General features: G+C 38.8%; 1 protein-coding gene across 2 annotated transcripts in view; it reads right to left on the bottom strand.

The window, feature by feature from the left end:
- The window catches only part of USP24 (ubiquitin specific peptidase 24), a 61,292-nt gene that overhangs the window by 12,964 nt on the left and 23,339 nt on the right, over positions 1-24,989 (bottom strand). For both annotated transcript variants that reach the window (XR_015805339.1, XM_014870581.2), the window contains exons 13-51: positions 24,858-24,965; positions 24,294-24,389; positions 24,030-24,191; positions 22,088-22,195; positions 21,348-21,497; positions 20,558-20,689; positions 19,941-20,052; positions 19,672-19,748; positions 18,649-18,789; positions 18,441-18,494; positions 18,148-18,263; positions 17,391-17,457; positions 17,123-17,233; positions 16,658-16,756; positions 16,408-16,578; positions 15,734-15,819; positions 15,513-15,606; positions 15,106-15,261; positions 12,724-12,821; positions 11,886-11,981; positions 11,504-11,732; positions 10,513-10,672; positions 10,046-10,201; positions 9,453-9,523; positions 8,572-8,732; positions 8,099-8,160; positions 7,565-7,756; positions 7,200-7,317; positions 5,741-5,885; positions 4,906-5,025; positions 4,548-4,673; positions 4,240-4,338; positions 3,959-4,041; positions 3,604-3,745; positions 3,161-3,280; positions 2,544-2,764; positions 1,986-2,110; positions 1,275-1,416; positions 187-337 (exon numbers count right to left, since the gene is read on the bottom strand). Coding sequence is in view for 1 of the 2 variants with exons in the window: in XM_014870581.2 (XP_014726067.2) it covers positions 187-337; positions 1,275-1,416; positions 1,986-2,110; positions 2,544-2,764; positions 3,161-3,280; positions 3,604-3,745; positions 3,959-4,041; positions 4,240-4,338; positions 4,548-4,673; positions 4,906-5,025; positions 5,741-5,885; positions 7,200-7,317; positions 7,565-7,756; positions 8,099-8,160; positions 8,572-8,732; positions 9,453-9,523; positions 10,046-10,201; positions 10,513-10,672; positions 11,504-11,732; positions 11,886-11,981; positions 12,724-12,821; positions 15,106-15,261; positions 15,513-15,606; positions 15,734-15,819; positions 16,408-16,578; positions 16,658-16,756; positions 17,123-17,233; positions 17,391-17,457; positions 18,148-18,263; positions 18,441-18,494; positions 18,649-18,789; positions 19,672-19,748; positions 19,941-20,052; positions 20,558-20,689; positions 21,348-21,497; positions 22,088-22,195; positions 24,030-24,191; positions 24,294-24,389; positions 24,858-24,965 (4,857 nt within the window). In the remaining variant the exon portion in view is untranslated. The remainder of the gene's footprint in view (positions 1-186; positions 338-1,274; positions 1,417-1,985; positions 2,111-2,543; positions 2,765-3,160; positions 3,281-3,603; positions 3,746-3,958; positions 4,042-4,239; positions 4,339-4,547; positions 4,674-4,905; positions 5,026-5,740; positions 5,886-7,199; positions 7,318-7,564; positions 7,757-8,098; positions 8,161-8,571; positions 8,733-9,452; positions 9,524-10,045; positions 10,202-10,512; positions 10,673-11,503; positions 11,733-11,885; positions 11,982-12,723; positions 12,822-15,105; positions 15,262-15,512; positions 15,607-15,733; positions 15,820-16,407; positions 16,579-16,657; positions 16,757-17,122; positions 17,234-17,390; positions 17,458-18,147; positions 18,264-18,440; positions 18,495-18,648; positions 18,790-19,671; positions 19,749-19,940; positions 20,053-20,557; positions 20,690-21,347; positions 21,498-22,087; positions 22,196-24,029; positions 24,192-24,293; positions 24,390-24,857; positions 24,966-24,989) is intronic.

Genomic DNA, 24,989 nt, shown 5'->3' with positions numbered 1-24,989 from the left:
GGAAAAGGTACAGCAAAACTTAGCTATCACTAAATAGCATGTTAGTAACTTTATATCAGAATCCAGAATTGCTTTCTAGTTTTGCTACAAGGGAATTACTTCAAGGTAACCTTTAAAAGCTACTATGTTTCTCTCACTATGTGCTCAAATTTTACATGAGCAGAATTCAGTTCCATGGTTCTTTACCTGATATATCCGCACAGGCATTTTCTCCACAAAGAGTCCCTTTTTTTCTCCTTTTCGAACCAGCTTAGTCAAGATGGAGAGACGGTCACTGTTAGGCCTGTGGGGTCGAGGTGATGACTGGGGAGAAATTTCTGGTGAAGAGGGAGCAGATCTGAAATATAAATAAGCTGAATGTGAATAAAGAAGTCTTACAACAAATCTATAGTTTAGGTATAAAATACCAGTGCAGCCAGAGTGATCTTAAGGCAATTTTGATGGCAGCCTGAATATTTCTTGAGGCTGTCAGCCTGAACGTGCTGAAACTACAGTAATAAACAAGCAGCTTAAAAACCAACTCAAAACAACAGAAGGGCAAATACATCGTTTTTCTAGACATGAATTATTCAATTCTTAGTTGTGGAGAGAGGTCTAGATATCAATGAGAGAAACCTTTATGGATACTGTACGGGGTTTGCTCTTGCACCACTTTATTAGTGGCTTCTCTTTCATCTTCTTCTTGCCTAACTCTCATAGAGTCAGGATAAAAGCACAAGAGACAGATTTTTTTCATGTTCAGGCTCAGTTGTTTACTAAATCTTATCTAAAGTACAGAGAGTTCTTGCAGCACTTCTAGCTACCAGCTAAAAGTGAGTAAAATGGAGGTAGATCTAGCTAGTTACAAGGTTTTTTTAAAGCTAAATAGTCCAATAAAGAGCTAACATCTGTATTATTTATACTTCTGACCCAATAACCAAACTCCTGTGACCTGCACTGCAGCACTAACCATCCAACTAAAAACTACTACGTGAAACTAGGAAGAAGAAGGAAGGAACAAAGAAGGAAGAAGAGACAATATCCAAGAACCTCCATCTTGTTCCATACCATTACTATATTCTAAAAACCCCAAACTCCAAACCCTTCACCATATGACACCAACACACTTCCATTCAACTACATATTCCTAATTTTAACTCTATCACTCAAATTTGGAAGCCTTCTCCAAGGCCTCAAGTAAAAAGCAGTGTTCCCCTGGGAGTCAGTGTCAGAAAGCACAGAAAGTGCAAAACTCCCAGGCTTGTGGGGTTCCAACTGATACAAGAGGAACTTACAAGGAGAGGTCCTCAGCTTCCTGACGCACGACACTGACTCTGCTCTTCTTTGGTAGGACAGGAGAGTTCTGCTCGGACACTCTCTGGTAGAACAGCATGTAGGCATTCCAGTAGCGCCGGCGCACGTCGGGGTACGGATTTGCTGTTGGGAAAAAAAAAAAAATAAAAAGCTCAGGAAGGCCCTTGAAGGTTTAGTTCCTTTCCCAATTCCTATATGGAAGTGAAACTGGGGGTACAAGTAATGTGAACTGCAGCAGTATAAATTTGTCAGATCAAAACATGTGGTTAGAGCTGTCTGAAGTATGAAACAAGTGAATATTGGAAATGTATTTGGAATAAATGCCTTAAAGCATTTTGAAGTTCAACAATATGATGCCACACTATGAAGTCATTTTCACTAGCTTAAAATAAGGGCTATTTTATGTTTAGTTGGGTTTTTTTAAAAACTATATTAACGGGGTGCCATTTTGCTTTTCAATTTCTGCTATTAAGTCTACAGAGTGCTGAATAACAGTGAATATAGCTCAATGGATATTAGGCCATACACAAACTGCTCTATCCTTCAGTAAAGGGAAGGCTTTAGGGAAAAAATGGTTCAGAAGGATTATTAGTCCAAGTAACTCAACAAACCTATAAAGGACTAAGCTCTACTGCTACTGAAATCAGTATGGAATATGAAGCTACTGTAAATCAGTCTGTACTTCTGCTTACATTGATCATAGACTTTAGGTCTATACTCTCCACCAAAACATTCATATTCCAGGGTTTCATCTGTCAAATCAAATTCTTCAACAACGGTGTCATTAAATTTATACCACTTTCCTTTTCCACATCCTCTGTGATCAAAACAGAACAGAAACACAACAGAAACAAAGTTAGTTGATTGTCTCAGTAAAACAACAAACCTCTCTGAATAGCCTAGAAATGACAAGTCTGAACTCACATTTGTTTTGACAGTAAGAGGAAAAAGCTTAGTTCAACTGGTGTCAAAGTTGCATTTTAAAAAATAGCTTTGATTAAAACTTTGAGAAGCACAACACCTGCAACTCAGTGTCACAGGAAGCCCTCAAGCTGCAATACAAGGTACGTAAGAATTAAGGAGAATTTTATTCTAAGATGTTCCATATCACTGTGTCATTGCCTCATGACAGGTGTTGAGAAAGGCAAGAGTGGTTCCAGTAGAGCTCTGGATGGCTCCATGCACCTTCCCAGAACAAGAAGCCTTTAGACAGCTCTCAAACCTCCCCCACGAACCTTCTTGCCCGTTACCTCCTGTCCTTGATGAAGGAGTAGTAGTGCCCTGCATGAGCCTGGCCACTGTGGACAATCACACCAACGAGCTCGTAGTTCTCTGTAGGGGCAACTTTCTTCCTGGGGGAGCCTCCTCCTCCCTGGTCTGTGTTCCTGCCATTTTCCCCCACTTCTGAGGATGAGTCCTGACGAGCCATCCCTGACACAGTGTAAGGTTCCATGTTCAGCATCCAGGGAAACTGTTTGAAGAGATATTTTGGATTAATCAAGACATTGCAAGGTGTACATGCTTCTTGTAATTTTATGACAATGTTATCAATACTTCCCACATTGGGAACACCGAAGGAAAATATGGAACTTCAACTTCTTATGCTTATTACACAGATGTTAAATAATAAACTCTTTAAGGAGGTTTTTTGCCTTGCTTTCTGAAAGGACCCTGAGAACGTTGCTAACAAGGAAAGCTCTAAGGAAAAACACTTATTTTCTGTAGCACTACCATGTTGTAACTGTACACATACTCAAAATCCCTGCATCAAAACGTGAGGAAAAGAAGGAAAAATAAATAGCAAGAACGAGAGACCACTACACAAAGTAGCTGGGGAAGGCAGCAGCATGAAGAGAAGTTTTCTTACCCTTATTTGTTCATCATATTTAATAGAACGGCCGCTCTCCCAGTCAAAGCCAAATCTCATCAGGTGAATCACCAGCAGGCTTGGCAAGACCTTAATGCAGGTGCGCTTCACTGTAGTTCTCTTGAAAAGAAACAAGAATATCACCTCTATCTGACACCCCAGGCAACCTGCAGCATCCTTCTAGAGATTCACAGTGAAAATCCAGCCACGGGAAGCAGGGTGTCCATAGGATCACTGGGATACATCTCAACTCCTTAAACAAAAACTTTATCATCCTGCCATCCCTCTAAATTTTTAGTTTATAACATGAGTTACAGGCATTGAACCTTTTGTCTTCAATGTAGCAAGAGTGAGCAGCATCTAAGCATGGTTTCCTTGAATATGTAATGCCTAGAAAACAAACTGCACATGAATCTTCTTTCACAAAAATTAAGAATCAATACCTTTTCTTTGCACTTTTCACAGTAGTATGCATTGCTTCCTTCCAGAACCTCTCCTCTAACAAACTGATCCAGTGATATTTCCAGGCTTTGACATGAAGTCACACCAAGGTTGAGAGCCATGAAGGCTTCCTCACGTTCATACCTAAATTCAAGAAGAAAAACAGATTAGGACTTATCCAACTGGCAGGAAAAAAACCCATATGTTTAGGAAAGAATACTGCATTTACCCCACAGCTACCAAAGCTATGATGCCCACAGGGACATTTATCTACTTTCCAGTGCTACTTTGACCTACATATTTTAATAGTTCTGGGAGCACATGACTTGGTAACTGATGCACTAAATGTGACATTACCTGTGAGGACAGTCCTTGCAGATCTTCTGATCAGAGAAGATTCCTTGAAATGTATTCTTAAATATTTGGTCTCTTCCTATTTTCTGTTGGAGATAGAAAGTTAGACATCAGTTGGATATATTGCAAGAAATTAGTAGGAATTTTACACTCCTGAATACTGTGCAGATTATAAAATAAACCAAATGGCTCTCTGCCTTCTTTTCTAAAGATCAAAGCATAAAGAGAAAAAAAGTACCAAGGATATGCATATGAACCAGAAAAGCAATTGCTGAGGTTTTTACCTTGAGGTACTCATCCATTTGATCTATAAGACTGGTAAAAAACTCGTAAGCATCCTGTTGCTCTCTAACATAAAGTTCCTTATTCCACATCTTGAAAATCTATATAAAATAGAAATATATGTTAAAAGGTGGTTGTTTCATACATATATCATTAGGAAAAGTAATTTTTAATATAAATTAGATATTTTAACATGTTTTGATTTTTTGAATTAGAATTTACTTTATAAATTCTGCAATTAGAAAAGGCTGAATAAATTATTACTTTTTAAGTAGAAAAGCTACATATTGTAAAGAAAAAGATGCAATACCTTCCAAAAGTTCTCAGGTACATAATACTGCAGCTTGCTTTCCATCAAATGACCAAAAAGAGATTGAACTTGATAGAACACATTGTCATCAGGATTGTCTGTATCATCATCAATGGAAAGCAAGGCCTGGAAGGAAATGAATAATCTTATTAAATTGGTTTTTGACACACAATTACTGTATTGTGTGTCATGGCACACAGCATTACAACTTAAAACGTATGTATTTATTGTGCATATTTATACATGCACAGTTGACTTTTTATTTTACCAATTTATTTACCAGTAGTGCTAAGATGAAGTGGTTCAAGTAAAAGTAATTCCAAAAAAAAAAGACTTTATGGGATGTTGAACTAATTACCTCTGGGAGACCAGGCTGCATATACAGCTGCTGGAAAACAGCATTCATGTAACAAGTAGCACCACCATTCTTCAGTCCCACAAACCCAGAAATGGAGCGACTGTCCACTGGTGGAAGGTACTAGAATGACAAATACATTTTTTGTCCCAGTAACTTAAAAAAGCATGAGACTTCAACAACATTCTATAGATTTTATAACCACCTTTATATTGTAGAATCACAGAATGGTTTGAGCTTGAAGGGCCCTTAATCCAGCTCCACCCCCTGTCATGGGCAAGGACACTTCCCACTATCCCAGGCTGCTCTAAGCCCTCTCCAACCTGGCCTTGGACACTTCCAGGGATGGAGCAGCCACAGCTTCTCTGGGCACCCTGTGCCAGGGCTTCTCCTTCCTCACAGGGAAGAGTTTCTTCCTAATATGTAATCTGAAACTACTCTCTTTCAGTTTAAAACCACTCCCCCTTGTATATGAGCTGTTAAGAACAATTTAATGGAGAATCAGGAATACAAATCCCGAAAAACTGCAAAACCACTGTATATAGTAATTTAAGTATTTAACACATTGCACAACACTGTTGAAAATGGCCTAAAATGTAATACTAAGTAAAATTTGTGATATTTAGGAAATACTTCTTCCTTACTCAGATAATAACAGACAAAGACACACTGGAGTATCTGCTTCTGAGGAAGATCAAATGTATCTGCATTTACCCTTAGCTGCATTGTGGCATTTTAAATTGAAGACCATGGCAATCTCATGAATGAAGCTACAAAGTAAACCATGCACAGAACTCCAAACCCTGATAACACAAATAAAAAAAGGCTTCTTGCTTACATCAAACTCTTTGGTGAGTGCAGGGTCACACTGGTGGTGCATGGAAAGCAGCTCCTTTGTAATAAGCTGGAGATTGGAGGGTGAGCTATCAGCCAGCATTACCAGCACTTCATAAGCAGCTAATCTGCTGTCTGCTGTACTGCACCTGCAAAGAAAACCACATCTGAGATCTACTGGCTAGATGACTCAATTATTTCTAATTCCAGAAAGCTGTATTACTCAGAACAAGCAACAATTAATGTTCTAAAGAACACTTTGAGTGATTAAACACTCCTGAGGGACTGCAGAGTGCTATTTTTTTCCCCTTTCTTGGGGCAGGAGAATGGGGAAGAATTCAATGAGAAGAGTGGCAAGAGGAATACTCCTTTAAACAAGCCTTCTTTGCTGACATGGATACACTTCTAGCATTCAGTAGCAAGGAAAAGGAGGTGCTTTAAAATAACTGGTTGCATGTCTGAGGACAAACAGACAGATACTGTCCATCATGTAACACTGATGAAGACAAAATTACTTTTTTACATGGAGGGAAGATTGGGAAGAGCTAGACCAGACAATAGCCTTGCTACAAGATATGAGCTTAGGCCTGAGCTAAGGACCAGTACAAAAGCCTCCCAACTCAGCTCTTTTCAGTGGTCATTCAACACAGCAGCCCTTTCTTCTGAAGGCCAAAGAAAAAGGCTTTATTTACTTTACAACAAAAAAAGCATGCTTGGAATGAACTGCAATGGTGCAAAGCACTAAGGTGGATCAAGTCCCACTCATTTCAGGGGGTGTTAAATGCTCCACTGGAACCTTCTTTTGGGTTTGTGGAAAGGCAGTGAGGATATGCCTGATCTAACACCAACTACTCAATGCAACAAGAACAATCCAGCTGCATTAGCTCAAAACTCTACATGAGCTAATTTACACCCACCCCTTCAGATATTGTATGGCCATAACGGCTGTGACAGGAAGGAGAAAAAACACCCTTTTTTTCTCCAGTTGATCCTTCTGAGCAATATCAGCTTTCTCAAGTGCAAGGAGACTTGCTTGGTGTTAGCTTTTTTACAAAATAGGTAGGGAGAAGGGAAAAAAGTAGTGGAACTTTGGAGATTCTCCTTTACAAGGAGCTTGAGAAGTTAATTTCCTGCTCATGCTCAAATTTAGCCAACTTCCCAAGCAGTAACAAGCCAAAGGGATATTCTTTGGACTCATGAAATCAGCACTAAATTGTGCCTGAAGTTCATAATTGATCCAACAAAGCACAGACTTTGAAGTACAGAAATGCAAGGACATTGGATCACACAAAAACGCATAAAATGCTATTTGGGCATTTATGTAGAAGTGTAGAAAACTGGAGAAATGCTCCACCACTGGTATTAAATCCTACTGCCTGTAGGATTTAATACTGACATTCACATTCATGACATTCAAGGCAAAACTCAACATAAAAAAAAAATTTAAAAAAAAGAATTTTTACTTTGGATGAAAGTCTTGCTGGCTGATGGCAGCACTGCCTGCTGGGGAATGGCTGTTCAGAATAATCCTGGATGCTCGGAAAAGGAAATCATCCAACAATGGCTTAATCAAAGATGAACCTGAAACAGCAATCCACATCTACTGTTAAATACTTACATTATCACTGCAACTGCCAAAAAGGTGTTTCATAAAAACAAAATCACTTCATGGTACCACATCAACAAATGTTTTATCAAATATTAAAGGTACTGCCAAAATCAGTCCTTAGAGCTCTGTATCTTCTACTGATGTCTTCACACGACTGCCTAGTGATGTCTTAATGCAGAATTCACACCAGTTTAAGTCAATTTAAGGAGGAATACTCACCAACCATCTCCTTCTCTGCCCCACAGAGTGAAAGGAGAGTCTTGATGAGCCTCAAGTGTCCTGCCAACAGGATGTTATCAGCCTCACTCGTCTCACACTCTGCCGTGCGGTTGGGCTCGAAGTTGTCCAGCCAAGTGATCTCATCTTCCAACATGGCAGCTGGGCTTATCTTCAGCTGCTCCATTTCTGATGCTGTAAGGAAAAAAAAGTGAAAATCAGCAGCTTTGGAAATGTAGAATATAGATACAAAGAATTTCAAACAGGTTGGTAATTGTCCAGTTTTGCCCCCCAGGTGTATCAAGTAAATCTTCCACCAAGGAACTCAGTTCACTTTCCAGAAGGATGAGCTGCCCTGCAGTTACCCAATGCCAAAAACAGACCCTGCCAGGCACTAGCACACTGGCAGATCACTCTGAGTTCAAGGTGTAGTAACCCCTTTCTGCAGGCAATTCTACATCTTTTCTATAGAAAAATGTAGACTAAACTTGGAAGCTGCCATCAGAATGACTGAATCAAGTGTCTGCACATACTTACATGTCAGGTCATCCAGTAATTGACACCTCAGGTCAAAATATTCTGTACACTGGGACAAAAGTCTGAAAGAGGTATAAATAGAAGAAAGGTACACTTAAAATCATAAACTTTTCTCTAGCCAGCTGTCCTTAAAGTCTGTGTTCTCTGTCCATCTAATCCAAAGCAGCATAACCATTTAGGTGTGCTGCATGCTGCAGCTTTAAAAAAACATTCATTCCCAACAGCTACTTCTGAATGTTAGGAAACATATTTAATCCTCATTTCTTCCCTCACCTCATAGCAACTCTAGTTAGTTATCAGTTGACAACAGAACAACAACATGCTTTAACTTCTCAGGTACTCCTCTAGAAACTGCAGGATGTCTACTTCCAACACTTGCCAAGTGCTCATCCCTTTTTCCTCAGAGCTTCCACAGTGCTGCTCATTGCAAAATGTGTCAGATTTGCTTCCTCCACAAACACCCAGTGACTTACCTCTGGTTGATTCCTCTCATGATGCTGGTTGGTGACCAGAGAGGCAGCTGGGCCCCAAGAACAACGCTCAGGAGGAACTGGTTTGGCTTTTGTACATCTGGGTGAGCTGACGTGTCTGTCTGGCTAAGGGTGTACAACTGGTCACAGGCAACGCGACGAATCTGGAACAGCATCATTGTCACTGTCAAACACCAGCACTTACCCAAAGATCCCCACACTCCAGTTATGTTAGAAAGCAAACAGAAAAAAATGGACATTGCAATGGTGCAAACCAAGCTATGAGCTCTGCACCCACCTGCCAGAGTTTCTAGAAATTGAACAAACCCTGTTCATCCCTGAGTGAAAACCTCTGATAAACACAAATTATAAATACAGATAAAGGGGAAAGTTTCAATGACTTCATGCAAAATAGATGACACATGATGAAATGAAGTAAGCATAAAAGTCAATAGATTTTTGAAGATAATCTTGAATCATAAGAATTAATTTTAGGAGGGTTCTGACATTTGGAATAAATTTTCAAAAGTTCAGAAGAATCCATTAAAGTTTACCCAAAACAAAGTTATTTGAAGCTTTCCCTAAAGTACTAGTTTTACAGAATTTATGTTACCAAAATGAGACTATTTTCTTTAGACTAGTCACAACACAGTCCTGTGCATCTCATGGATGAAACAAGCCTAGAAAATGTAATACTACAGCATTTTCATCAACCCCATCACCAGACACTGGAATTGTTAGCAATTAGACAAAGGTTATTTATTCAAATACTAATCTGTGGGAATACTTGCAATAAACAATATTATGTTCAGACCATATGAAATTATTAAAACATACACATTTCAGAAAGAGCATTTAGAAAGTTTTCCAAGGAAGATCCTCACCTCAGCACTTGGTGATCCAAGCAGAATATCAATGATGAAATCAGCAACACAAGGCAAATTGTAAAAAGATCCTGGAACAGAAAAGTACCAGGCTATATTATTAAAATATTATTTTAAAATAAATCAGTCTTGCATTAAAATACCACAGGATCTAGAGGACATCAATACAGAAAAGCAGTAAAGGCTATTTCCTGCTCTCCTTCCCTCACCATGATATAACAGCATTTTCCTTGCCTTCCTGCACCACCAGTGTTTACATTTCCTGTACACAAAGACTCAAGTACTAAACAGGAGCTATGCAAACAGCAACACTTAGAGAATTACAGACTTCAAAGGCAGTGCAAATATTTATATTCTGGCAGTAAGTCAGCTTTCCCAAAACATTTCACTAAGGCATAGCACTACAAGCCTTATTTCAGTCCTGGAAAAAAAATCCCTGTAATTTTTAATGAAATGTTGCGTTTTCAGCTTGAGCTGTCTCAGCTAACAAAGCTACAAGTTTCTGTATTTTTTTTTTTACTCTACTATATCCAAAAGCCTCCTCTCAGCTGGCTTATACTCCAAATAGTGAATAATCCAATTTTTTAACATACCTAGTTGCTGACTACGTAGCTGAAGGCAGGTTACTAGCAGAGACAAGGCTTCTCCAGCAATGAGAGCATCTTTGGTGGACACAGACTGCTGCCTCACACAGATCCCAGCGTGCAGGGCTGTGGGCTCCCCTTCGCTTCCTGAACTGCAGTTACTTCCTGCATTAAAAAAAAAAAAAACAAAAAAAAAAAAACAAAAAAAAACAACAACAAGTGCTGCAATTAATTAAATTTTACTCAGATGTTTTCAGCTTTTGGTCAGTTCTCTGCAATTTAAAGACTTCTCTGAACGTCTGATGAATGTACATAAATTTGCTCAGATTTTTTGTAATTTAATTGTATAATATCGCAAGCTAGAGGACACCCAGGAGGATGAACATCCAATGAATTCAGCTTCAAGCTCCTGAAAAGCGTTCAATTAAGATTAAATTAAATACTTTTAGATTGGTTTAGGGACACAGTTAACTCACCTGAGCTGCTAAGTCTGTTCCTAATCCCAGCAGGAAAGAGAGTGTTGCTCTCTTTGATGGGCTGACTGCTTCCCACGAGGTCCAGGCGTCCTGCAGCAGCAGCCCACGAGAGGCGCATGAAACAAGCCACTGTGGAGGTGAAATCATTCACCTCCATGGTCTGGAGGAACAAGGAACAGCATTTACTTCTGTGATATTCACCAGTCTTTGTTAATCACAGGGATAAGAAAAATATGTCTACTGGATCGTGTCAAATGGACATTTACATTTGTTTTCCTCTCTCTTCTCTACACAGGTTCAAGGATTCAAGAGTCTCTGTTCCCAATGAGAGATTGGTCTTGCTATCTTAGGAGAAGTAATTAATTTTTAAATTCTCCACCAGGATAGATACCCTTGCCACCTATCTGGAGTCAGGCATGCTGATTTCAATAATTCAATCCATTTAGGAAGCACTGCCCAACAACCTAACATAGCATACTTGTCACATTAACTATGAAGTTTCTTTCAACTGGACTCAGTGGACTTTGAAATAACATTTTCCTAAGGTACTGAAAATAAAAAATTTCCTTTTTCTCCACAGTACTGTCAAGCAAAATTAATTTTTAATGAGCTATTTGAAAAAAAGAATCCTGTCCAATTCTAATTCAAAGTATCATGGATTATAAAGACACAAGTTCAAGCAGGAACCTCCTCCTTTCAATTCACAGAAAATTAATAGGAGTAAGATCTTAAGTTAAGTTATGACTGAAGATAAACCACAAGTAAGATTTCTGTGTACATCTATTTCTTCTAAGAACTTCTGGGGTACTGCTTCCCTTTGTAGTGCCAAAATAATTTATAAGAATATGTCAAAATTCAGATCAAGACTGGAAGAGACACTGATGGTCAAGATTTTCAGCGGCTTTTAAATGAAGCCAGGGCAAAAACCTGTATAAAAACAGATTGATTGGAGATGACACTGCTACATCAGAGCCATCAAACACTTCCTTACTTGTATGGCAACTCTGGCAGCTGGGATGATTTCTTCTACCCTGATGGAGGATCTGTCAGACACGGAGAGCTGGCGGTAGGAGGATTTCTCCGGGGTTCCACAGATGGACATCTGCCTGCTCGCCTGCCGGCTCACGTTGCGGAAGGGCCGTGAGGACAGAGCCTCCACCCCATCCTTGATGAAATCCTCATCCAGCAGCGTGGGCATGGTCTGGCCAACCAGCAAGAACCTGCAGTCACAGAGGAAAAACATCAGGCTTGCATTGGGAAGCTCACAGAGTGAATGAAACAGAATTCGAAGTACCAATTAATCTTAAATATTAAAAGCTGCATGTTGAAAGCCAGGAAAGCAGCACTTGCTCTAATGAGAAGCAATTATGTACCTTGCAAGCTGCAGGCAGATGGAATAGACTCCTTGTCTTGTTTCATAGTCCACCTCTGATGGGATGGAATCTCTCTGCATCACATTCACCACCAAACTTAAAAACAAATCGATAAGACAGACTCCATTTGGAAATGTTTCACATTAGGAGAGCTGCAATTAATTTGACTCTATCTATCCTTCCTCCTATTCACTCAGCTGAGTCCCAGTTCAAACTGACTTGTTTGGAGGCCAACATTCTCATTTTCCCCTTTTATATCTACAGATGGAAGCTTTCTGCTCCTGCTGGAAAATGCTTCAGGATCTCTTGGGCAGAGGATTGTCATGAATAGAATTACTAAGAGCAAAGTATCCTTGATGAATTTCCCACTATCAGTACTGTCAGATCTTCCAAACCACTCACACTGGGCCTCAACTCTTATCTGAAGTCTGAATTTTCAAGACTATAATTACAAATTTAATTTGGTTCCCACTTCATGACCTATACGTTGACTGCTTAAAATGTCCACTGCTGTCTACACAGAAGAGTGCAATGTACGCACTTGCAAATTTGGATTGAAACACTTCAATATCAAAAACTATCCAATTATCAACTACTTTAGTACAAGCCATATTTCAGAAGCTTATTTGTGCCTAATTTGATTTTGAGGTTTAACAAACATGTACTCTGTTAAATATGATAGCTACTGGACAGTGGTAAAACAGCCTTGGGTGGATTTTTTTCTCTGAAAAAGAAGCTGACAGGTGTATTAGTGTGCTACAGTGTGGAAATAGGAAACGACACACAACTGCTAACTAAATGAAGTGCTACAAATTGAGTCAAGGTTTTGAAATCTAACCTCAAACCTCCTGCTCTAAGGAAGTTTTCACAGAAAGACTTGGCACAGTTTCTTGCCATTTCATCATCTGCAGTTGGCATCAGTTTGGAGCTCAGCACCTACAATAAATAAATAAATAAGATGTAAACTACCACCCCTCTTAGTGTTCTTTAACTGTTGAAATTGGAAAGTGTAACAGAAAAAAAATCCACTACAAATGAAGCAATTAATAATACACAAAACTGAAGTCAATAAGAGAAATTTCATATATTCACTAAATCTCAAATATTTAGGACAACTATGGCAACTACAGACGTTTATTCTGAACCAAAGGCTTTTTTTTTTCACTGCAGTTTGCATGTTAAGGGAATGGATGAAGTACATCTGGTTCACTTAGTGCTTCTTAGGAGTCCAAATTCTTCTTGGTTCTGGATTTTCAATTCACAGTATTCTGCAAAACTCCCTACAAATGGCTTACTTATTGATTCACACCTTCTGAAATATAATTGTACTACTATTATTCTGGTGTTTCTTTGTAAAAGATGGCTCAGGTAATTCTAGAGACCTTATGAACATCACCACTCTTTCATCCCTCCTGTTTTAAATCAGCACTAAACTTCAGAGTGTAAATACCTCAGAAACATGGCTAGAAGGAAGTCTGTGGTCTCTGTGGGTCAGTTCTCATTTATGTTTATAATCTGTTTCATTTAACATAAAAATACCTCAACAGCCAAACAAACAAATCTCCCAACAAAACCCTGGCAAAAACCTCAAACCCATCAACCAAACACTGGCCCCTCCCAAAATCCCAGAAAATCCCACTGATACTATCTGCTTTCTTGAAGTCTCCTTGGCATGTACAGCCAACAATGCTGCAAACAAAATACATCTCTTCCAAGTTCACAGATCAGAAGAATGTTTTACAGAATTACAGGCATGAAATCTGATAATTCCCTGGACATCTGCAACATTCAATTTTCATCTCTTTCATATGTTCTGCAAATTTCCTGTGCACATTTTTTGCAGAAAGCAGTTCAGACTGGTTCCCATATTTTCACCAGATCACCAGCTGAGGGGATAAAAAAGCACATATTCCCTTTCCTGAGAGAAACTATCTTCCAATTGGCTTGACTGGAGCTGAGGAACAAGTCCACTCATATAATCTACACATGTAATCCAATTCATTACTTCTTATCCCTTGCCAGAAAAGGAAGCCATTTATTACTTGCTTTTATTATTTTCTGTGGCACAGAAGCAGCAGATAACTGTCCCATCCTGCTGCAATGTAACCTGTCAGTTCAACAAGACACCCTGAACCATTTGCTTTGTGTTGTAGAACTTGTCAACATAGTCTGAAGACATAATCAAGTGTCTTTCACTGCAGCTGTACAGAAAAGGGGGAATCCTAAGGCAGGAGTGTGATGACAGTGTTGGAAGATGAAGAGCTAACATTAGACTGTGGAAACCTAAAGGGAAGCAACCAAGAGAAAATTCCTACAGTAATCTTGGCACATACCATGAAGGAAAGAGAATAATTTTGTCTAATGTTCTGGAAGCAGTTGGCAATTGGTCCTCCAACCTCAAGTTGTTCAAATCACATTTGTCATGGGTACTTATAAACAGTGGGACCTCTAAGTAGAACTAAACACTGAGCTTTTAGTGTGCAAGTTACTGTGTCCTACCAACAACACCAGCTGAACTCCTGTAACCCTTAAAATCTATTCACTGAACTCTAGGAAAGAACCTTTACAGGGCCCAATCCAGCATTTTGGCTAAAGAACTTAGGAGAATGCTTAGGGGTAAAAAAGTTCTATGTATTTGACTCCACCTGTGCAGCCAAAACAGGCCAGAGGCCTCTTGGCAAAAGCCCTGAACGTTTGGATGGTGAAAATTCTTCCCAGCTGAATGCTTTGTAAAAACACTCCTCCTTAGACAGAAAATGGGAGACTTATACAGCACAGAAGTTTCTGACAAATTTAATCAAGCAAAGCCAATCCAACTTAAAATAGCTCCCATTAATTTTTAAGGGCAAACTTTTTTTTGTAATATGTATTTTTTATATACACACGCTAAAAATTTCATATTCAGAGATCGAGAGAGTCAAGCAGGAATTTTATCTAAACAGTAAGAATTTGATGTTTCTTTGCCCCTCTCCACTTACTTCAGAACACTTCTTCCACCTTGCAAATCACACAAAGATGGGCCTGGTTTCGCATTTAAGTCTCTGAAAGGGAACTTTCTGTCCCTTTCATTCTGTGTAAAATTTACCACATGCATAAAAGCAGCCTGTGTCACGATATTTTTCATAATGACTCCATCACAGTGGGCTCCTGCCCAGAAAACCTAGGAATACTAAACTCTTACTGCTCAGAAACACAGAAAGAAGCAAATTTGTTTCCTTACCTCTAAATTGTAGAGCACTCTGAATGTGGACATGCCTGGAGCAAAAGATCTGAAAAGACTTTCTAGTATTGAACTGGCACTAGGCTGATGTTGGTGTTTTGAAGACAAGGATGGGGATTTTGAGGACTGAGAACTGGATTCTGAAAGCAGTGTTTTCTAGGAGGAAAAAGCCACAGAAGAAATATTTTGAGACTCCTGTGTTGCTGTAATTGGGAATACATTTCCTACAATCCTTTCACCCCTGGCTGCTTGGAAGTAAGTCAATAATGAACATTGACTTAACATGAACATTATATTTTGCTGTAGTTTCAAACCCTCTGTGTATAATAATCTGACAGGGAATTAAAGGAACCTGGTAGTAAAATCCAATTTGTGTAGCTCACCATGATCAATTATTTCATCCATACCTTCCTTCCCAGGGAATCAAGCTGATCGAGAGCCTCCTGAATAGCTGGGTCAGTGGGAATCAGGAGCAGAAGTTTCCTCACTCGCAGTGTTATCCTGAAAAGAAATCAGAAGTTACATGCACAAACCAAAGGCTCAGCCACGCTGCACACAGTGGAGCGAGTATTCAAACTGGGCACTGTCAGCAATTCTTTACTACTCAGTAACCATTTAATCTGCTTACCTTGGCTCCTCCAGGTTGGCAAGCTGGTAAAGCATATCAAACACATTACACACGAGAGCCATGACGACTCCAGGGAGGGATTTCTCCTGAGAATTAAGCAGAAATACAAAAGCCTTTTTCTCCCTTCTCTATTATGTGTACATTTAACAGAGCTCTTCACCGAAGCAAATGGCCCAGATGCCAACCTGACCCACAGAAATCCCAGCTACTTTCTAGGCTGAGACAACATTTACATCATTCCATTTCCCTTTTAACAGTCAATTTTTGAAGTCAGCTGTTATGACAAAGCAAACCAGGAGTGATCTGAACATGCCAGTTGATGCTTCTTAGTCTACTTTTATACTGCAGCTTTATTAGTTGTGAAAATGTGGAAATCTCTACCTTCAACAAATACACAGTCTCAAAATTAAACCAGATAGGTCCTATTTGTAAAGACCCTGTGGAGATGAATAAACACCAAGCAGGCTACCAGAGGTGACAGAGTACAGATTATAAAGTCCAGCCTGCATGCACAAGGCACTTGTGTATTTAAATGATGTGTTTCAATTTCAGTTTGAAAGGAAAATCAGATTACTTAAGACTGGAAGATCTTACTGGAGCTCCTACTCTCTCCCCCATCTATCCCTGCTTCAGGAAAAATCTGAGGGAAGGCTTCAGGTCATACTATGCTCTACCTGTTCCATTGCATAGGATGAACTAAATACACTGCTGCTGTTGCTGGAACTGGTTGAAGAATCTGCAGACGTCCCTGATGGAGTCCCACTTCCTGATGTTTTTACTGTAAGGATTTGTTCATCAGAGAAGCCCAGCTGGTGGAGTAGCTTCTGATCTTTGTTTACTGTTAGCTGCAAAAAAATATTTATTGCTTAGTTCTGGGAAAAACTCAATTTCATAAAGAATGGGAATTCCTTGTAGTTAACATACCAGGCTGTCATTGGCAAATATCTGTATATTTTCCACAGGTGAATTCAACATCTTTGCTATCTTCCACCTGACGCTTCCTACAGTTTCATTGCTATGAGCCTGTGAAATTAAACAACACTGGTTCAGTAAGTTTGCTCGAGCAGTAAATGCCAAGAAAAATTAAAATCTTCCAGAAGAGTCTTCCTGCATAGGGTGGTAAAAGTATTGTTCATAAGAGTGACAGGATAGGACAGCACAGAAATTCTCCAACACCCACAGTGAGCAAAAAACTTATTTTTCCCATCCTGGAATTCATTAGTGATCAAAATACATTAGGTCCACAGACACTTCCATATATATTTTTTTAACATCTTCAAGAAGAGCTTTCAAGTTGACTGGAATCTTTATAACCATCTTACTCTTTTCAGTCCAGGCATAAAACCCACCCACAGTGGCTACACAACCAACAGACCATGGCACACCTACCTCTATGGTGAAGGTATCTTTGGTAGACTCATATGTAACATTAAGGGTTAAAAGATGTCCATGGAAAGAGGCACCATGAGGTAGAATAGTTCGGGGAACAGAGTAAAGGTCCTACAGGAAGAGAAGGATGACAGTAAATATCTTGAAAATGAAGACATTTCTGTAATGGTGAGTAACTAGGGTTTCATGTTTAAATAACTTTGACTGTTTTTAATAAAACTGAAAGTTGTGTTCTTAGCCTTGCCTAGTAGGAAATTACACATCTTACCTCTATTGTTATCACGTAACGCTCTGCCAACAGCAGCAGCCTCTCAATTATTACAAGTTTAGTTGACCTAAAGATAAACATTGAAAACAAGAGTAACTTGTCTCGCAGATTCATTTCCAATGCCCACGGGTAACTACCACGAATTGTCTGGTTTTGAAGGTACCTCCTTAAACTTGGAGTTAATTCAGCAGAAATGAACTAGGAAAACAGGCCAAGAGGTTCACTTTGTACTGCTTGAGATGTTGCCAGCTTCAGAGGAAAATTCCTGTTTCTAAAGGTCCCACCCTATGCTCCTATATTTAAGTTACACATATTCAGGTATGACTAAATTAAGCAGGAGGTTGAAAAAACAACATTTTCTCTCCTAATTTAAGAAGAACCATACCTAAATCCCACTGCCTCAGAAATATGATATGATTAATAGGCTGGTAATAACCTGTGGGGTTTTTTGTTTTGGTTGGTTGGTTTTGGTTTTTGGGGGCAGGGTGGTTTTCTTGGTTTTGATTTGCTGTTTTGGGGTTTTTCAAATGTCTATTTGGCTTCGGTTTTCTTTGTTTCCTTGCTGTTTTTTTCAAAACACAGGTTCTTCAAAATCTCTGGAACTCCCATTGCATAGCAATTGGAATATTCAATTGGGGAACCACCAGAATGTACAATTACCAATTACCGAGAATTTTAATTTGCACTCAAAATCTTGTTGGAAGCAGCTGGGAGCAAATGTCTACTGCCATATTTATTCCTTGAGAGGCTGGCCTACCTGTAAGGAGACTGAACTGATGTTGCCACTGTAGGCATGGCAGTTGCTGTAAGCATTTTTGTAGCTCTTGTGACAGCGTGTGTTAATGTTGGACCTCCGAGTGCAGAGCTGGCTGCCTGCAACACAGAGCACAGCAAGGGACAGTCAGGATGACCTGGAAAGCTCAGAGGACAAAAAATATTTGTGGAAAGAATTTTTTTCTTTAAATGAAATTATCACAGACAAGTATTCTTATTCTAAGATACAGAACCAAAAGGATGTAGGCACAAGAATAACTAAAATTTGTCTTTTACCTCTAATCGTGTGTAGCAATCAGCAATGAATTTCTTGTGCAGTGATACTGAATCCTAAAGATAAAATGTACAAATTAATTAGAACTTACACTAAAATAATGGGAATTACTCATAAACTGACAGAACCCAACAAATCACACAGCTGAACACGCAGAGTATCAAGACTTTATGAATGTCAAAGCATATTTATGTACTAATATATGCCTACCTTTTTCAATCTGGGAGTTAGATTAATATAGCTGTAATTTATTATGAGTTGAATAGCTTCATTGGCAATTTCTTCATCTGGTGACTCCATTGCAATCTTCCAAATGAAATCCATTCCTATTAATTCCAGTTTTTCTACACTCTACACAAGAAACAACAACAGTAAAACATGACTGGATTTCTTGCACAATAGCGAGTTGAACCACAGAGACAAAACTGTTGGAAAAGCACCTTTTGATTAAAACTTAAAAATTTTCTTTTCCAACATGCTGCAAAACTTCACAAACACTTCACAGCGTGAAGTTAAATAAACTGCTGCACATTTGTGTATTTATACAAGGAAAAAAATTGTTTACTGGTGGATAAACAAGTTCGAAAGAACAATCTCAGTCAAGCCAACTGAAAAATTAAAAAAATTTAAAAGCATGGAGAAATTTAATCTAGAATGGAATTTGTTTCAAAAAAAGTCAATATGATAACTAACCACACAATAAACCATTACAAAACCTGCTATGATGCTTGGCAAAAAATTCTGCATTTGAAGTAAGTTCTCTGTGATAAAGATCTAAAATGCCTATGGAAAACTACTTAACATATAACCATTAATTTAACAAAACTACTGAAGGATCAGAGTTAAAAATTATAATAGGTTAGAATTTAAATATGATAAGTCTAACTCCCATGCAAAGAAGAAAAATAAAAAGTAATTTTATAAAAAGACTTTCCTTGCTAGGGAGATGAAAAAACTGCATACCAGAATTCATGATTATTTAAAAAAAATAGTTCAGGCATTCCTCCTGCAAAGCTTTACAAGCTACAAACCAGCTTCCAGCTATCAATTGCTGAATTTTAGCTGTTGAAATTGTCAAAGTTTTAGCTTCAGAATTTAACAGTGCTAATGCTACAAGGACAATCTGGTCATTAATACAAACAGGACCATGTCAAACAGCTGCTACACAATCCTTGTCTCACCTCCTCCTGTCCCTAAGAGGACACAGCAACAAACTTGCCAGAACACACTCACCAGCTGAGTTCCTTGCCTCTTCAGTCGATGGTCACACAGGTTCACATTTTCAAAGAATGTCTTAAATAAACTAAAACCTGAGAGTGGAAAAAAAGTTATCAAATATAGGAGATGAACTTTTCCCTCTCTAACTAATAAAGCTCAAAATGATAGACCCCTTTATTACATTGATTTATAGAACTGGCTAGATGTTTGATGTGAAGGCTTAGAAAGCAAATTTCTGGTATATATTTCAACCCCAAATCTGTTCACCAAATCCATTTTCTTACCGTTCATAGTAATTTCATATGATTCCAGTTTAAGAATTTTCTCTTTGAAGAGCTGTTGCTGCACATCACTCTCCAGATCATGCTGCCCTTTTGTAAACCACTCAAAGCACATCTGTGAATGAAAGGCAGACATAGTTTGCTGTATAAAACTAAAATATTCAATGTGACAATGGGGTAAAAATTATGTCAGATACCACAGTAACTCATCTTGCAGTAATTTTATCTACAGCAAGAGGTTCAAAACCTCATCTCCTGATAACCTCACATGTTATGGAGGCTGCCTTGCAGCTCTAGGGTACTACATAGTCATCTTTCAGCCAAATAATGCTGAATGTCTCTTGTCTGCACCAACCTCCATGTACCCCTTTTCAAACCAGCATCTCCAACTAATCTCCCAGCCAATGTCCCTCTCCCAGACAAATTTAATGTTAAAAGAGCATCCTGCCCATAAGTGAACTCCTAACAGTGGCTGCTGCAGCCTACACAAAGCACAAAATGCATGACTAGTTTGTGTTTGCTACTGACACTCCACATGTCTCAACAAACACACATGCTGCTCATGATCCATTAAAATTCCTTCTGCAACCACAGAAACCAACTTTTCAAGTTTTTCTTACCTCTCGATCCAACTCACAAACATCTTGGCCAGTTACAAGGCATTCCCAGATCTCCCTGGCACGATTCCAGCCCAAATAAAGGGTGGCTTCTTGCAGAAAAAATGCCAAAAATTTTAGATGTGCCTCCAAATACTGAGAAAGAGGAAACAAAAACTCAAGCTTTTCTTTCTGAAACAAGCACTCTGAGCCGTCTATTTTTTTTATATAGTTGTCAAACAACAGTACACTTTGAAAACCCTGGAAACAGAAACTGTTTATGAGATTTATTTCTATTTTAAGCATACTATGTGGCTACCTTTCTAAAAACAAACAATGAAGTCCCCTTGGATTTGGTCTTACTCTGCTGGTGATGATATTTGAACTAAATCAAAACTAGCATAGAAAAAAATAATTATCAAAGCATTAGCAACAAACTGCTATTTGTGTGTGAGGCTTCTATGTACTAATTAGCAAGTCTGTTGCAGGTATTAAGAGCTTCACAACACATTCAAGGGTATCATCTCTACCAGGAACTGAAGCTGGTGGAGAAACTGGAAGCTGCACAGGCTTAGCAGCAACAGATCCTAGGGATGGGGAGATCTACTCTTCACCAGGTAAAGATTTTGCTAAGGAACTTGTGTAATTTTGTGTAATGTCTACACAGCTTTCTTTTATGTAATAACAAGGGTACAACAAACCTTCATAGATAAGTAGTAGAACTTGTAAAAAATAAGAACTAGAAATAAAAACTAGAGTAATTATTCACCAGTGAATTTCAAAAATGAAACAACAAGGTAAAGAAATTCGGTACCTCCCGGTAAGTGTATCGGCCATCCACCAGTGTTGCTCCCACCAGCCCTCCTGGGCCTGCCACAGATGCAGCCAAACGGTGGCAGGATATCAAGCTTCCTGTCACCAACTTCACTATTTCAAAGTTTTTCTTTAAATCTTGAATAATGCTCTTGGCAATAAAATAAAAGAGAGCAAAGATGTTTTTAAAGCAATAGTTAAGCAGGGATATGCATATAGCAATTTGCTCTTCCACAGACACACATCTTTTAACAGAAGGAGTTTATGTTCCCCTCTCAGAGTCAGCTGCTCCCCTTTCAAGAACCCAACACCCCTGATGTTGGTGTTTTCAGCATGTGCTGCAGATTGCAAAGCCCCACACCTCCACACAGCCATTCCACAGCACACATGACTGCTGGTAGTTTAGTCTGTTTTCCAAGAGTCAATGTCAATTCAATTACAAAGCAGTTGGTCTAAACATTAGCCATTGTTCACTTCTTAACACAAACATGCCTGTTAATTATTCTACAAAAAGCTGAGAATAAAATAAATTAGTCCTGACACAGCAAACAGATTTATACATACACAAACACACACAAAGGGAGAGTTCTCCCACAGTTCATTTATATTACATCACGAAACTGCTTTGAAAATTGTTTATTAGCTAATTTATTTTTTTTTCTAAATTCAAACTTCCATGTTTAGCAGAGCTACACCGGCACAACAAAAGCTTCAAAAAATCTTGTCAGCATATAGCCTTACCTTGTCTTGTTTTTGGTAAGTTTGCTTAATAAATGAACGCGTGATTTCATGGAGCTGACGCAAGGCTGGCACCACCCACACAAACTGAGGATTATTGTGCTGGGACGACTGGTAGCAGGAAAGGTAAAAACAATTACACATGTGGTACATGCTCAACAACAGATTAACTTTCCTCTCTCTCAGACTCTTGGAAGCCTATTGATATCTGTTAATGTTGCTGTTTCAAAACAACAGCTACCACCTCTGCTGGCTTCAGTTACTTGTTCCTACTCCCTTTTCAAAGTGCCCTTCTTGACTTTCTACAAGAAGTCCCTTAAAACACACATATGCCATTTTGCTATCCCTATTATTAAGCCCAAAGTACCAGCTCCTTGCTAGAGAACATGCAAATTAAGTAGCCAAAAAGAACTCAGTTGCACCAGGGAGAGATGATAACCACCACCTTCCTCAATTACGGGAGATGAAGCAGGTCTAAAATGCCATAAAAGGGCAAATCCAATCAAATTACGTTACTTACTGCTAAAGCAAGAGCAACAGAAGAAAGAATTTCAAATACTACTGAGGCTTAAGAGACAAGAAATTTCTGATTGGTACTGCAAGCAGCTTCCTGACAGGAAGCAAAGGATACTTAAGCTGTATTTTGAAAGAGATCCTACAAAGAATAACCCTCCTACCTCATTTTTAGAACTGCTCATCACTTTTCTGGCAGGCTTCATTTTCTGTAAAGTTTGACCACACAGACCAGTACTGAGGTTGCTTGTTCAGAGAAGTGATGCCTGGTTTAAATACTGACAACACCCAAATACCACCTACACACTCAGAGAGGTTGAAGGAGCCTGCCCATAACAGAGTGCTCTCCACTGAAGACTCCCTCACAAATTTGAGAAAGCTGCCTTAACATTACATTCCCTCCCAGTTTATGTCTTCATTTCCCTAATGAAGGGAAATTAGAAAACCATTTATTTTAGAAGTCTGCTGTATGCTTACCCCAATCCCTCTTAGTTTACAATTACAGCTTTTGTTAGTGTTTCCCACTGCAGCACCTCTGTAAAGCCCTTGCCAGAATATAATTAAAGGGAATGAGATTAGGAAAGCATAAGAGAAGATCCAAAAGAAAGAAAACACCTAACTTTCACAGACATTGAGAACCCAAGATTTGAAATTAATATTAATGAACATACACACTGAAGTGTGATCAATATCAAGAACCAATATATTATACCTCCTAAACATCTAAAATCCTCTACAGATGCTGCAACACAGACAAAACCTAATTTATCATAAAAGAAATGAACAAAAAAAGTACAAGCCTTTTTCTTTATTTACAGCATACTTCAGGATGAAAAAAAAAGAAGACAGGAGCATTCCTGCAGGCCTCAAGAAAATCTGCCTGCTATGTGAATAGTGCAGGAGAGAATATATGCAGTCTTTTAAGCCATGCACATCTCTGCTGCTGCCAGGAAACAGTACAGGCAGCTTTGGGAATGGCTTCTTTATGTTATAGGAAAAGAGTTAAGTATTTTAATAAAATACAAAACTACTACAATTGCAATATTGATTTGCATTTTGAGACTTAATGGTCATGCCAGAACACATGCTTAACTCAAAAAAAACTAATCTAGGCTTTCACATGAAAGGGACAGTTAAAATACTGACATACCTTTACAGTGGTTCCATTTGCAAATTCTAACCTTGGGCCCATCCTGGTAGTTTCCCATAAACTGATCACTCCTTGTGCTGAAAATTTGCTTAAAACAAAGGCAAGAGACTTACTATGAGTCTCATGATCAACAAAGTGGCTCACACAAAGCCTACCCCTCTCGAGGACTCCCCAAGGTAAGAACTTACAGATGGGACACACAATTTGTGCATCTTGAAAGAAAAGGGCAACATTGAGGCTAGATAAGATCTCATTTTGGAAAAGATAAAATAATAAACCAACCCTCTTAATATCCTCTATGCATTTGATGATGTAGCTCCTTTTGATTGCCTCTTTCACTGCATAAGCATCACTGAGGATTGTCAGGTGCTCCTCCAAGGCCTGCTGGATAAGACTACACGGTAACGTTGGAAGGTGAGCCAGCTCCCAAAGTACCTCCAGAACCTGGAGGAAGAAGGGCAAGGATAGTCAGGACCTAGGAACTACAGAGGATAGCAACTCTACATTTAAATAAATCAAAAACCCAAAGGAAAACCATCCACTTGCCTTGCCAGTGGTTGTTTCCACTCGTGCTTCTCGGCCAATGCGCCCGATGAGGCTCAGCAGCTTCTGCCTCACTCGGTCACTCTCTGTCTCCCAGCTCTGGACAGCAAAGAAATCAATGTTAGAGCACCTCTGTCAGGCTGCTACACCTCAAGTGTACACAAAAATATAATCCACAATTGCTTTACTGTAGGAAAATCAAAATACAAACAAGTATGTTTCCACCATAAGTATTTCTTTATTTCTGTTGCTGGGAGTTACAGTACTAATTTACTCAACTCTTTTTCAAGTACTATTAGGGATTAAATATAAAAATAAAATCTCACTTTAAGTCCCTTAAGACTGGATACCTAATGTACTTAAAATCCAAGTCAATTAGCAAGACAGCAGATTAGGCTTCTGGGTTAACATGAAAGTTAGTAGTAAAGGTGCTTTTTTAATAGCAAATTTTACATTTATATAGAAAATATTAATGTATTCAAGGCATTTGCCTTTCAGTAGGCAGGATGCACAAGTATATCTTATCAATTCTCTTCCTAAGTAATGTAAATTCATGTGAAAACTCACCTTTTGGATTAGAACAAATAAATGATTGAGCTGATCAGAGCTAAACTTCACAGCAGCTGCAGCAATAATAGTGTGTATGTTCTCAATCACAGTGGAGGATTGTCCCGACTGAAAAGGAGGAAAACACAGGAA

Source organism: Sturnus vulgaris, chromosome 9 (assembly GCF_052056855.1).
Source record: "Sturnus vulgaris isolate bStuVul1 chromosome 9, bStuVul1.hap1, whole genome shotgun sequence".
In the NCBI taxonomy this organism is placed as follows: Eukaryota; Metazoa; Chordata; class Aves; order Passeriformes; family Sturnidae; genus Sturnus; species Sturnus vulgaris.
This window is presented reverse-complemented; position numbering and strand designations above follow the sequence as displayed.